General features: G+C 35.1%; 1 protein-coding gene across 15 annotated transcripts in view; it reads right to left on the bottom strand.

Annotated features, from left to right (window-relative positions):
* Positions 1 to 15,195, bottom strand: part of SYNJ1 (synaptojanin 1) — a 68,757-nt gene that overhangs the window by 37,539 nt on the left and 16,023 nt on the right. For 12 of the 15 annotated variants that reach the window (XM_069785230.1, XM_069785229.1, XM_069785231.1 and 9 more), the window contains 8 exons: positions 14,179 to 14,404; positions 12,855 to 12,938; positions 11,987 to 12,048; positions 11,357 to 11,453; positions 9,885 to 10,054; positions 7,726 to 7,807; positions 4,780 to 4,932; positions 1,512 to 1,677 (listed from right to left, as the gene is read on the bottom strand). In XM_069785230.1, coding sequence (XP_069641331.1) covers positions 1,512 to 1,677; positions 4,780 to 4,932; positions 7,726 to 7,807; positions 9,885 to 10,054; positions 11,357 to 11,453; positions 11,987 to 12,048; positions 12,855 to 12,938; positions 14,179 to 14,404 — 1,040 coding nt within the window. The remainder of the gene's footprint in view (positions 1 to 1,511; positions 1,678 to 4,779; positions 4,933 to 7,725; positions 7,808 to 9,884; positions 10,055 to 11,356; positions 11,454 to 11,986; positions 12,049 to 12,854; positions 12,939 to 14,178; positions 14,405 to 15,195) is intronic. The other 3 variants (XM_069785238.1, XM_069785240.1, XM_069785241.1) reach the window with 1 other exon arrangement.

Here is a 15,195-nt window from a genome sequence, read left to right as displayed (position 1 = left end):
TGTATGATGAAGTACCTCTCTAGTTAATTCACCACCTAGCAGACAATGCAAAGACATTATGTTCAGTGAAGAGGGATTAATGTTCCTCAGCTGACAGGAGCTGCAAATATTGAAAGGACAGCTTGCATTCACAGAGAAAGTGAGAAGAAAAGAAAACAACTTTCAAATAATTTTGAGGTGAGGCTGGTTTAGCAGGTTTCAGATACAGGAAAAGTTACAGTAACATGAAACCTTGTGGTAGAGAAATTAGAGGAAAACAGTCTTTCAGGCTCCACATAGAAAATATATAAATACCCACAAGATGAAGACTACAATTGGGCAAGAATTTTTTCTTGTGCCACAGATTTGCACTGAAGCTTTGACACATTTTTCTCATTCTAGGTTGAGAAGTGTCCAGGAGAAAGGGGACAAAAAAAGAAAAGGAAAAATTAAGAATGTTATTAATCCCTAAAAATGGCAACAACCCACCATTTAGGACACTCTTACTTGGGATCTTGGAAAGAAGACTCAAATTTAAGTTCCTTCTTGGCCCAAGAATTAGGTCCTCTATTTTTTATATCCCAGCCAAGTACTCTAAACACAGCCCTACACCTGGCCCACTTACTATTTCCCTGCCCATCAGACCTGCAGAAGGATGGGACATGATTGTAGTCCTGGTGACCATGTAGGCTACACCTCTGGGGATGCAGGATGCTGTGGTTCAGCTCCCTGTTTTGATTAGGTGAACCACCTTCCTGTAACCAGACCACCCAAGTCCCACACGGCTACTCTGCCTAAGCAGAGTTTCTTATTGAAATCTCTCCGATTTTGATGTAGAATTTCACCCACAGCCTGACAAGCTTTTGTGGCGCACACGTTCCTGGGAAAGACTTCTTCTCACAAGAAAACATTTTGTGATGGAAAATCATTCATCAGGAATTTTCTGATAGCTCTTGTTATCTTAAATTTTATTCCACTACCAAACCCCCCTTTGTTCCTCAGTACCTTAGAAACCAAAATGAAGATAAATACCAGCATTCTTAAGCTTGAGAAAAGAATAAATGCTTTCTATCTAGTTTAACACCATGGTGAGAATTTCTTCACTGACATGACAGATCAAGTTAAGGAAGACATTCAACAAACAATAAAAAACCCTAATATTTTAATAAATCAGGATTTTTTTTCCCAAATTCAGCATGTAATGATCATGATTAACGCTTGCTATAAATGGATTTGAAGAACTGAACAGAATATAACTAACACGCATCTACAGTAAAGTTCTGACAAATTTGCTCCACAGATATTTACCTATTTACACCACCAGACATCAACAAAATATAAACAGTAAAGAAATTACTGCAGCATGTTAGTTTGGTAATATTAGTAAAGCAGAAGAAACTTTCATCTTTTAATAAGCCAACAGAACATAAAATAGCATTTATACTTTCCAACACTGCTTTGAAAACAGACTCCATACAGCTTTCTTACACCAAATAGTTATCAGAGATATTAAAATCCTGAAAGACACATACCGCGTAAACTGCTGGTGGTTAAGAGAGCCCGTGCTTTATCTGCTAAATCACTATTTAGGGTATTTCCCAATAACAAAACATCAATGGCCTCCTGCTTGGAGCTATCAAAAAAGTTATTTTGAATCGTTCTGGTCACAGAACGAGCACCATCCTTCAGCTTTCCAGCCTGTTAGGGAGGAACACGTATAAAATATTTTATGTAGGACACTGCTCACAATAACATTGGCAATATTCAGTTACATATTTGTAAACTGCATTAATGATTTTAAAACCTAAGGCAATTTCCTTCTTTAAGTGTTAAATAAAGTCTTCTGAGTCTACTGTACTATGTGTGCTTCCCAACTCCCAAATGCTAAACAACACAGTAATACCGTCAAGGCGTATCTAACAATGATTACTCCAGTTTAAATTACGTAAATTAAACAAAATATTGCAGGGAAAGGAATAGGGTTTTTTTTTCCCTAAACCCTTTATCTTCAAAAATTAAATTGATATAGTGCCTTGTTTAGACCATGATATGGGATTTTTGGCTTTTCCCCAAATAGTGAGAGATGAGCAAGCACCTGAGTCCAAATGTCATGATACATGAATATATATGTATATGCACATATGAGCATATTAGTTCAGAATTCACATTCTGAAATATCCATGATAAAAAAAGAGATAGCTTCAACTTACTAAGACCCCTTAACTTTTAAAACAACATGCAAATCTCATGCAGTATCCCATAAGGAACATATACACTAATACATACATATGAAGACACTGTCATTGCACACACTGCACACAAGTGGCACGACTGAACAGTGCTCCAAAAGAACAGTGCCCGACTACCTGAACTAAACAAGAATCTCCAAGAGATGTACTGCTACTACAGATATTCCCTGTGGGTCAGACACCTAGAGGATAATGTAATCAACATATCATGCAGTCTCATACTTGATTCAAAAACCAGCAGTGTTAATCTGTGTACACAGCACTGACAATGACAGGCAGGAAGACATTTTCTTGATTACATGGTTTATTGTGTCTTATGCATGTAAGTGTATTTTGCCTGTGAGGTGTATGTAAACACATGCTATTGCATGTATATGAAATATAGACTGTAATCCATCAGGGATGCTGCATGGTAATGTATTATTATAAAAAATATTCCAAGTTTACAGCTTGCATTGTTCATGAAAGTCTCTTAAATGCATAAGAAAAAAAGACAAAAGCTTAAGAAAACTAGAAAACATCATTTAGTTCTATGAATTGTACTAGTCAACAAGAAAGAAACTAGTCTTTTGTCAAGGATAAGTAGCAATAAATTGGCACCATGATTTTTGGAAGACAATGTGGATGAGGTGTTGGGGAGCATACTATTGCAATAGGATTTTAATAGGATACTGCTCCCTTTCTGTCAGACAACGTATAACTTATGACATGATCCAAAAAACACACTCACCATTCACATATCAGGCAATTAATTGAAACGAACCCAGAGAAAGCAAAAGAAAGAGTAGGTAAGGAGTTAGATGTAATGAGTATTATAATACTTTAAAAAGGACTGTTTTTTCAGTATAGAAATGTACATTAATGCATTTAAGGTTAAAATATTTTTTCTCCTATCCTAGATTTCCATATTTTTACTGCTAAGTACTCTTGGACTTTGAAGAATCAAACTGACAAGCAAGAAATGGAAGAATTTCAACCATCAAACTTTTCATTTGAGAAATGAGAATACAACTAACAACTTAAAAACTACATTTTAAAGTATATTATCAGAGTACTCAGGAAGATACTGAGTAGTCACCTGGTCAGGTTTCACTGAAACAATGGCAAGTATTGTATGGCTTTGCAAGTATTAAAGATCTGCTTCGAATAGATGGACTTCTGTCAGGGACGCTGTGTTTGATTTATGAGATGTGGTACTCATTAACAGTTGTACCAGGGCAGGGATCCTGTGTTATTACAAAGACAGCAGAGCAAATGTACTCTGTGTTTTAAACATTAAAAATGAAAGTGTAATTACAGTAAACGCATTTTACAAAGTAAAAAATTTAAGCAGCCAAATGAATGGCAGAAAACTATTAATTTAGGAAAAGAAACAAGTAAGGTTGAATGAGAAAGTCAGGAGAAGGGGAGACCCCCCTTAAAATACTTACTGTAGTTTTCCTGACGGTCTGGGTGACACTTTTGTAAGAAAATAAAACTAAACATCTTTAACCAAATTCCACTCTACACTAAAACACAAGCAATTCCCAAAAGATAAAGTCTTGTATGCACCAATTAAGAGTAGAATAAGCAACAAGCCTATTTTTCTTTTTATGTAGCTTACTGCAATGTCTTGTACATGTGCAGAGAAGGACCCTGATATGGTTTGAATGAACAAGTGATGGAAAAACAAAACAGTCAACTATGAGTACATAGTACAATACGGAATGAGAAGCAGCACATTCCTGAATAAAAAGAACAGTATGAAAAGAAATTCTTGAAGGAATTAAGGGCAAAAATTGCTATGATTCAACATTTGTTTGTCTTGACAGGTATCACCTGATAAGAGAGAGAACTATGGAAACAAAAAAAGCAACACTGTTAGAAGAAAAATAAAAGACAGCATTAGAATATCTGAATAGCTCAGCCATCAACAAAGACAAAACAAGTTGACGAGAAACAGAGCGTTACACTGTCATGTAGTACGGAATTGTTATCACAACATTAGAAAGCAAGGTAGAAACAATATTTGGGTTTTTTTCAGTAATTGCAAAACTAAAAAAAAAATAGCTGGAGGAACATGCAAATAAAAAACACCCAGCTGCAACCTGTTTAATTTTAACACTGTTAATAAACACTAAAAGCATGAACAACAATGACCAGTGAAACACATTTTAAAAGAAAGGAGATATAGTGAATAAAATTGAAACAATAGGAGGCAGAGGTACAAAGTGAAAAATGAAAATATTCAAAGAAACTAAAGCTGATTTGAATACACATTTTTCTGAACTATGATCTAAAGAAATAAAAGTTTTGAGCCTCATCCTTTCCTACAGAATGATGTTATCTGGGCAGCATGGGCATGGCTGAGAAAGGATGTACTGAAACAAGATCTGGTTATCAACATAACCAAGCTTTTTATGTTAATTTTTTTACTTTGTTTGGTTTTTTTTTTAGGATTACAGCAAAAGCACATTTTAAAAAAGAAAATCTCATAATTGTTATATTAATGGCAGAATTTTTTAACACCCATACGGAATACTGCTAAAGTTTTTATTAAAATGTACTTTACCTTAGCTTTTCCTTCAAGGGCTCCAGTTCCAGCATAAATTTTACTGACAGAATCACCATTCACAGACCACATGGATCGGAAAACTTCCTGAAAGCGAGTAACCAGCTGAGGCTTCTCAGCTAATCCTAATACCTCCAGTTGTTTTGTTAGCATCTGCAACAGTTGAAGACAACATTTGCAACAGAAAAATCTTTAAATGTATTTACTAACGGGTATATCATATTTTTTAAACATATATGCACAAAAAAAAATCTTTGGTTTATATGTATTATTCTGAACAAACTGACACCATGCCACGTTTGATAGACTGCATCATACCTGTAACTTTAGCACCAGCATTTAATTTTCTTTTAAAGATAGGCAGTAATGTAGGAAAAGAATTATGTAGTTGATTTGTAAATATTTTCAACTAAAAATTCACTAGTTACAAGGTAAGCTATTTTTGGTTCTCAAGTCTTTCTACTTACATAATTTAGAATTAGAGTAATTAATGTTCTTCCCCAAAAAGTGCAACACCAAAGACACTGACCTCTATTATCAAATGCAGCAGCAACAGAGCTCTGTGACCGGTGAAATATCAATGCCTTCTGTCATTCACTGTTTTCATGTGTAACACACTGCAATCTTTACCCTTACAATCAATATACCTGAATTAATTTTACATGATGCACAGTCTACATTAAATGTGTTTAAATTGTGTACATATAATACATATAAATGTATTATTTTACAATTAAATACATTACTTAAATGTAGCATTATGCTTATGGATGTAGAATGGGACATGGTACCTTGGTTTGAAATCCTGGTTTGTGGAATCATGATTATTTTAAAAAAGACAAGTAAGTTTCTAGTGTTTGTGGCTATCAATATAATACTGAAAATAAATGTAAAAAAATTAAAACTAAATAAAAAAACTATTTTCAAGAGCTTTTAAAAATCTTTAAAACCTTGAGGTGTCCAACAGCAAGAAGGAGGAGTCTAAAACGATGAACATAAAATGACACAAAGGCAAAATTCTGAAGGTTGGGCAGGAATTAACAAAAGTTATAAAAGGAAACTTGCAGACAAAATTAAGTAGAAATAAACAAGAAAAGAAGCTTCAGAAATTGGGTGCTTCATCTTGTAATTTTAGGTGGCCATCCAGAGCTCAGTAGTTGTTATACGAAGTATCTATCATGTTAAAAAAAGTAAGAATTCAAGTATCTCATTTAAATAGAATTCTAAAATTAAGTAAGCAGCTCATGAGGGTTTACCATTTTCCTTCTTATTTATTAGTTTTATACCTTTAGCTCTCATATTTTAGCTGAAATCATAATTTAGCTCTCACTGAGGAAAAATTTGGCACACCTGATCTAAAAAAAAAAAATTACAATATTTAATCCAGTTCTTAAAAGGTTAAGAAAAGAAAAAATAGAGCTGCAAAACTAAGTTTGCCATATAAGTACTACACACATTAAGAATGTATAAAGATTTGTTCTTCTGCCATGGAAAACGACATTTTACTACCAGCAAAATACAAGAGGCAGTGTTTCTCATGGCTCATTTAAGATAACCTAATTGCTTACTTCAAGCTTGCATTTCTATCTGCAGTGAACTGTTAAACTCCAGGAAACAGATTTAGGATGAGGAAAAACTTCAAGGTAATCATTCGTCTCTCCCATGGCAAAGTCAAAACAGGATGGACAGATATACAAACTACATAATGCAATACAATGCTGTGAGATTTTCAAAGCATGCCACTACTATTTTCAACACAGTGAAGTAAAGAAAAGAATAAGAATTATTTTTCTTAATTTTAGTAATTAAAAGGTGTGAACCCCTATGGTACATCCAGAGCTGAAACAATGGAGAAAAAAGGCATTAGATCTCTCAAACTGTGTTGTATCTGCTACAGTATGTACTGACATTGACTGTTAAGAGAAAAATTTTCAGAGTATTTGCATGAGGGTAAACAGTTCAGTATTCCGTTTGACTAAAACACCAATGAACTGGCAACAGTGTTCACTTGGTAAACACAGCAGCAGAGCGCTACATATTCCACAATCAGAAATGTTTGTTCTACAGCCAATAGATTTTGCAGTTCTCACAGAAATTCCTCCTACAGACACTAAACCAAGAGCATTTCAATTAAATAAAATTCAGAAAACAAAAGAATAATCCTTTTACTTAGTTTGATGTTACACAGCACCCATAATTTTTCATTTTTAAACATGCTAAGTATTTTATCTTTAGGAGTCAAACTTAGTTTACTAAGATGAGTGGAGCTGTCAGAAGTTTTTCAGAGCTACTCTTTTAGCCCAATCAGCACTATTTTACTCCATTGGTTCCTGTCAGGTTCATGTGTTCAAGCTCTACTGTATAAGCCTGGGCTAGAACCTTTGTTTCAATAGCAAGCCAATATGCTGAAGCACTACCCTGCAGGAGGACTGAATCCCATGGTTAATATCCAACTAATCAATTTGAGTGTGGTCAAAGCCTCAACCATGGTATTGTCCCATGAAGAATTCAAAGCACAGTGATGTGAAAATATGAACACACAGCACTGGCAGATGCTAAGAACAGTAATCCTATATGCTGAAGAAGTTCATCTAATAGAGTAACTGTGAATGCAAGTGGTTTTGTAAAGGACTACAACACTACTACTTCTCCTAGAATTGCAAGCCTGAACTTTAACAGACATAATAAACTGACACCTAAAAAAGAATGAACATTTTTCATAATGCTGCATAACTACTGTTCACTTACACTTACTACACAACTACTGCTTCTGTAACTACTAAGATCTGGTTGCCCCAGAACAAGCAAAGTATCATGCTATAAATCAAACTACCATCTACAAAACGTTTTCAATCATCATTCATAGGGAAGGTAATGCTACTTTTGCAGCTTAATTGCTACAGAAGCATCAGGAGCAGTTGTGTATCTGGACACCGTTTTTCCTACCTCTAAGCCAAAGAAAGCCTGCACGCTGTTTGTTCTATCCAGACAGTCCAAGCAGTTTGTTCTGACAGTACCGCTTTGAGATCTGTGCCAAGGACAACGAGAGACAGAGAGAGAAAACAACTGAAATAACTCATTTAACACACATATCATCAACAAAGACAGGGACATCAAGATCTGACCAGAATAGTAAATCAGGGTATTGTCAGTGCAATGCTACTGTCATTGCAAGTACATTTATAAATGCGTCAGCAATAGTGGGTTAGCTCCAGTAACAGCAGTGAATTTTGCAGCAGTGTTCACTATACAAAACTAATTAATTTTCTGCAAAAAACATGAGTCTTTCTTCTTCAGTTTTTCTCAATTCTCCTCGCTTGCTTCGTTAAAGTGCTATGCAGGATTAAGTCTTCTTTTCAAACAATTCAACTAACACATTTCCCAAAAATCTCGGAGGGAAATAATAACTCTTAGTTAAAACAAAAATGAAAAAAAAAAAAAAACCTAGAAAATACTAGTTCTTGGATTTGCTTAACTAAACTAAAAGTAACAAGAATTTATGATAAAAGTAAAGCCAATTTCAACCCCTCATTACCTTTTCTTTCCTCCCCAAATAAAAATGAAAAATAAGCATCTCCCCCTTAGCTCAACAGATGCTTAAGGCCCTCAGGCACTCTGAATTGCTCCCCTTCCTTTGAGAGAAGACCATTAACTCATGCTATAAAGCTCTCAGAAGGATCATATTAGGCAACATCCATGTTGTTCTTGCCTGGCTATGAGTACAAAATTCTGATGGCTCTCCCAAAGATACACACTTATTCCTTACTTTCATCATTCCCACTACACACTTTGTCCAATTAAGTCAGTAAGGCTTCATCACATTTACTTGGAGATCTAACCATAAATTGTAGAAAGTTTTGAAGAACTTTCTCCAAGGTTATTTTTTTCATTACTATCTCTGTATTTGATTTGAAATACAAAGCAACTTGCTATCTGTGTTAGAAAAAAACCTGACATTCTCCAAAGGAAATGGTCCATGAATTTATAAAAATCGTCACTGTATCTTTTATTAACGCAATTCTTCAAGTTATCACAAGCCATAGCCTGTTTTGCTTTTGTTCTGTTGTCAGTCTTTTTGATGGGTGATTATATTGTTTGAATCTCCACCAAGACCAAACAGTGTTCTTCCAACACAAAGTGTCACACCACTTTTAAAGCTGTTTGGAGAACGGTCAGTGACATTTTGAGGTGAAGATGGGACCTAAGCATCCTCCCACTAAATCTAATTTTATTAAGGCCTACTAAAACCTGCCCCTGGGGGATTTAATCCCACAGCCAGGTTAGAGCACAGAGTGGCACTGGAACACTCTTCTCCTCTCCTACTGCACTAGAAGATGAAACCCCACTGCATGTGGCACAATCCCCTCACTCAACAATTCTCTTTCTCATGGAGAACCTCACTCAGCAGTTTGCTCTGGTATTAATTAAAAGGAGGAATGGTGCAGAAGGCAGAAGAGCAGGAATGTTGCCTATTTCTAGCCCTGATTCTCTTTTCCTGCCGAGATAAGCACAGCCTTTGCTCTAGGAAGAGGGATGGGAAAATAGGGGCAGAAGTACAAATACAGCAGGACTGGGAAATACAGAGCAGGGCAGAAAATATGCACTCCATCCATACTTTGTGGAGAACTGAATCTCTCAAATGGGGGATCCAGGTGCAAACAGATTTAGAAAAAGACTGCACTGAACATCAGCATTTACAACAAACAGAAAATGGTATGCTCCATCGCTGAGGAAAATATGTATAACATTATACAGGAAGATGGAAAAACAGTCATTTTTTAATCCCATGTGGGTGGACCCAAGAAAAAGGACAATTGCCCATTTTCACCAAAATCATGAGATCAAAGGCCTGAAATTAAGTCATGTCCCATCGAAGTCTCAAAGATATTTTCCATTAAGATTTTTAGAGCATATTCAGAACGAGACAAAATTTTAATAGAGTAAAATAAGTGATTCATATTTCAGTTGTTGAGCATCATCTTGGATACAATAAAAACACAATAACAGAACTAACACTTTTTCTCTTATCTTCTCACTAAGGGGTGGAAAGCATCCCAGAACCATAATTTAATTTGAAGAAATTTACAGGAGTTATATACACAAACCTTTTAACTTCCTTTCCATCAAAATAAAAAAATCCACACTCTAAGAATTTCTGGACTTGAGGTTTAAGCACACTGTGTAGTTTTTCTGCCTTTCCACCTTTAACCATTTGATGATAGTCGAAGTTCACCATTTTGATATCAGCTGAATGTTCAGATGCTTTCAAATGGCTCTGACATTGTAAAAAGAGAAGAAAAAAGTATATCTGAACATATAGTAGTATAAGCTAAACGAAAAGATACAAATATTTTTAAGCTGTTTTATTAGCTATCTTGTTTATTACATGCTTTCTCTTAAGTAAAATGAAACCATTTTTATCACTATTGTTCAACAAATCACTCAGAACTGATTAATATTTTACCTGTGTTTTTTCTTTTTCTTGTCACAATCAAAGTCAGTTTTTTCCTTACTATACTAGGGGTCACCAAGACAGTCCACAGCCTCTTCTACTGTTAAAATGCTTTGATTTGCAAAGAGCTGTTTCAGTGGAAACCCCTTTTACCAACAGTCACCATTTTAGACATACCTGCCAGCAATGGAGACTAAGTAAACACTCCATAAGCTGCTACTGAAAAAAACAGGCAAATTATTTATGTTGCTGTGGAGGGTAGCCTGAGCAAAACTTTCTCTATTATTCCCTGAAAAATCTTGAAGTGCTCAATCTTTGTTGGCAAAGCTATGATCTGCAGTGGGCATTGATATGCATCTGGGAGCACTAATGTCTCCTACCAGGATAGCTGGATACAGAAAAGATACTAGTAAATGGCCTAAGATACTCAATCATTATAATATAAAGGGAAAAGGAAAAAGCGAAAGGGAAATAACAGATGGCTATTGACATGTTCTCTGGCTTCAGACAGAACTTCTCAAATTGTCTGTATTTATGGACTACAATATGACAGTTATTTTTAACCTGACTAGTGGGAATTCATGAAAATGGCCACTTATAGTTACCATTTTCTGAACAAACTTTTCTATTTAATCATGAAGCTGCTTTTATGTTTAAAATGATAAATTAATTTGTGATTTTTTCTTTAAATATTAAGGAATAGATCCAGGAATTCCAAGGGAAAGATTTTTAAAAGAAACATCACAGCATTAAATACCACAAAGTATAATTTATTTATTCACCAATTTTATAGTGCAAAAAAGATTTATTTTTTAAATAAGCCACTACTAAGCATGAAATACGAAAATAACTGAAAATCCCTAAACATTGTCTATGTTGCTGTTATAATTTTTCAGTAAAGTAACCAATCTGAACATAATCAAACACTAATTGTATATAAAGCTTTTAAAAATTCACTTCACATTATGTATAAGCAGTGGTTTTATGATAAAAATATAATTTTAACCACAAATGGTAGTTGCTCCAGAGCATAGCATACCTGTTTCATTTTTTGAAAGCTATATAAAAGCTTCATCCCAAACAGGCAAATTCCAAGATGCACAGTGAGAGAATTGTCATACTCACCTGAAAAGCTTTGCTGAGCATGTGTTCCCCTTCTTTTGCCCCAAGTAAATTTACAATAATTTGCTTTCCATATAAATTTTTAAGAGTTTGGAAATGCCTGTTAACAGAAGAAAAATTCCACGCTCATCTTCTGGCATGCAGAAAATTAACACGAACACCCGCAACATTGACTGAGTTGCTGCAGAAATGTACTGGATACTCGAATAACTGCCACAAGCCTTTTATTATGTCATGTCCAAACAAATCAATATAACAACATACATTTAGTTAAAACAATAAGGCTGTGAAGCTTAAGTGTCATGGCAGGAATAAAATCAAAATATAAATTTTACTTTTATACAGCAGCTGACAAATACAGATTATTCAATGTAAACATGCTATAATTTTTTGTTTCAATTTAACAAAGTATTTCACTATTTTAAATTTTCTTCAAACCTTTCAACAAAGCACTCAAAGGCACTAGCAATGCTGTAGAAGTTTGAAAAAGCTGCCCAGGCAGTTCGCTGCTTTTCTGAATCACACATTTGTATAGACAAAGCCTCCCGTTTGGAATAACATATCCCACCCCTCTGATGCATGACTTATCAGAGGTTTGTAGTTCATTACCAAAAATTTAAGACATTCTTTCACCTGTCAAAAGCTGGTGCATTCGCCTCAAAACCTCTTGACATTCTGACACGATGGGATCCCACCTATGACATGAAGATTACATTAAATTATTTGTCTTTACACATTTGATTAATTGTTCTTCAAAGACCTCTTTTGATCCTAAATATGGCCTAAAAATTCATTTCTGTTTCTAAATGAGATCTCCCAAATTTATTCTGCTTGCTACGGTGTGCATTCTTTTTATAGGCTTTTCCTAAATTTCTCTTTTTTTTCTAAAAACCACTTTTTAATTTAATATACTTAGTCACAGAATCTAATTACTTCCTGTTTTCAGTAAAAGGCATGTAAATGTTTCAGCAGTTCTACTGCAAAATGCTTATATGTCTAGTTTAAAGAGCCTAGAGTCACCGTGCAGCATGAACTTTTTTTTAACCTTCCCTCTAAAAATTGTAACACAGTAGTAGTTGTTGATACAATCCCTCTTTCAAGAAAACTGGGATGAAATTATATTACAGTAACTCTTGATCCATATTGACTTCTTGAAAAAACTTATCCTCAAGAACAATTCAGAAGAAAACAGGCTCTTTGGGTGCCCTTAGATAACCTGCTTTAAAATAGCAATTTAAATTAAAACAGAAAAACTCAGAACTTCAAAGAGAAAGCATCTAAAAAGCAATGGACATTCAAATCTTGTGCAAAACAGCATTCAGAAACTCAAGAGTGGCAGGCTTGGTGAATTAAACAATAGCAGCAACTTGCTCCCAAAGAATAACCTCATCCTGACAGGATTCATCCTGTAACTGTGCAGAAGAGCCTAAACACTACTGTAAGATGTTTTAAAAAACATGAATAAAAATTATCTGTATAATTAAATCTATCTCCTGCTTACCTGCAGGCCTGGCTGTTCCCAAAATAATGGAACAGATCCTCGAATCTGTATGAAAGATGACACAGAGTCATCTAAAAATATCACCTGTTAAGAAAAAAAAAAGCGTAGTATTAATAGGTGTTACAGAGTGTAAGGTTTTAGGTTTTGCTAAACATAGAGGAAATAAAATATATTTACATATTACATATTCCACACTACAAGCTAAAATATTAATTGTGTTCCCTAGACTTTTCTCTCTATCCCCTCTGAACAATTCATAAAAGAAGTTCTGGCATGCTCATGCTTCCTTGCAGAATCATGATTCACAACATTTAAGAAAATACAGCAAGCTTTTATTATTTGGGCCCAAATTACTTCTGTGCTAACAGTAACTTGTAAGACCTTTCTGTAGGAACAGTTAAAACGTACACGAATGCACAGAAAATAACAATGCAGCCTACTCAGAACACCTGCACAGATTTTGTGTATCAGAATCCAAAATACAATGGTCTATTAAGTATACAGGGAAGGAAACTTTAAGTGGAATGATATGCCACAGTCATCTAGTGACATTAGCCTGCCAGGAAACTTGGACCGAGAAACTGTAACAACAGGGTTCTGACTAAACTCCTGAAATTGGATCTGTACAAGCACAGCCCTTCCTGGATAAAATCCTACTGAAGTCACCTAGGCTTTGCAAAGTGTCAGTGAGTCAACCAAAGATACCTACTCCCATGAATACAGTTGCAGGAACAACATCTTGATAACTAGGTTATCATAAGAAGTCAGCAAAGAAGGGCCAGCAAAGAATGATTTAATAGCTTCCTGCATTTCTGTATAATAAGGGCAAAAATATGCAATCAAATGCAGTGGAATTACAGTGGCTTTAAAAACTACCTTTCAGATGAGCCGTGTTAAGTAACCATAGGAATGCTTTAATCTTTCCTGAACCACAAGGTACCATGTATTTGCCAAAAATCTCTTTTGCTTGTTTCTAAGGTCTTTTATTTTACTATTAGCTCAGGCCAAAAGAAGTACACACTCACCTACAGCTCAGGAGGCTAAAAGGAAGTACAGCCACCTACAACAGTTCAGCTGATGGATAACAGCTTCTTAAGCTATTGAAACTCAGACCCATGCAAGTCCTTACCCTAAGCTACACTAAAAACCAAGATCATCAAATTATGTAACCTACTTAGATTCCTTATTTAGCAGCAAAGGAACTATTCCAATATCTGTTGGTTACAGATTTGACTTGTGATCTGTTGATTTAGGGCAAAAAACTATCCACACATGATTATCTTGAGTTCATTAGCCAAGCAATGTGCACTGTAGTGTAACATACCTGCTCTGTTTCAACAAAATTAGCAACATGACCATCATCGTTAGTTCCCCGGACATTAAATCTGGTGCCAGCCCGTTCACAGCTTAGTCGTGAAATGAGACAAGCCTTTGCTTGCTTGTGAGCTGCATAAATTGTCCTTATCTCCACTCCTCCACACATGAGACGTAACAACCAGTCATCACAGTTCACACCATAGTGCTTCAGATGTAAATGCAGTGACTGGTTCCTATCGAGAAAAAAAAAAAAAAAAAAAAAATAACTGGAAGGAAATAAAATAGCTCAAATTGTTAAGCCAGCTACTGTCTTCTTATATTTTATGCCCACTACTACAAATAAGAAAAGGAAAATATGCATGTTATAGTTTTATGATATAACTCTTATTTAAACACTTGAAATAGCAAAGTTTACAAGAGAACAGCTTAAACATTTGCACAGTAAGAATATGGGGTGAAGCCATGAATTTTAATGACCTTAAAAAAATAACCCTTATAGCCTCTGCTCTTCACCCAGCAAAAAACAACACGCCAAGCTTGTTTATATTTCTCCACTCAGACTTGCTTTGAAAAGCCAAAGATTACAGACTCTGGGAACAGCAAGCCAGAATTCCAATTATGGGGTTACTTTTTGTGATGGGTAAAGTGCCATTCAATTTCAGCTAGAAAAAAATTCTTGTCAACATACCTTGATTATTTCTATAATATGTCACCATAATGCATCACTTGCCCAAACACGCTTCCAGGAATACATTCATAGCCAACTGATTTTCAAATTTTTGTAAATGTCAATTTCAGGGTTAAGTGTTGGTACATTATATACTGCAAATACAGTTCTCTAATACCAATTACTGCTCAAAGGAAAGAAAGATCCACAGTTTGGATATACCCGTGCATCAACACTGTAGTAAGTAAATAAGACTAAAGTTTGGGGGTTGTGAGTTTTTTTGTTTTACCTCACTTTAGTGGGGCTTGGCTTTTGATCTTCTTTGGAAACATTCACTTGTATAAAAAGGAAGTAAAG

Source organism: Haliaeetus albicilla, chromosome 6 (assembly GCF_947461875.1).
Source record: "Haliaeetus albicilla chromosome 6, bHalAlb1.1, whole genome shotgun sequence".
Classification (NCBI taxonomy): domain Eukaryota; kingdom Metazoa; phylum Chordata; class Aves; order Accipitriformes; family Accipitridae; genus Haliaeetus; species Haliaeetus albicilla.
Note: the sequence above shows the minus strand (reverse complement) of the source record. Positions and strands in the feature narration are given on the sequence as shown.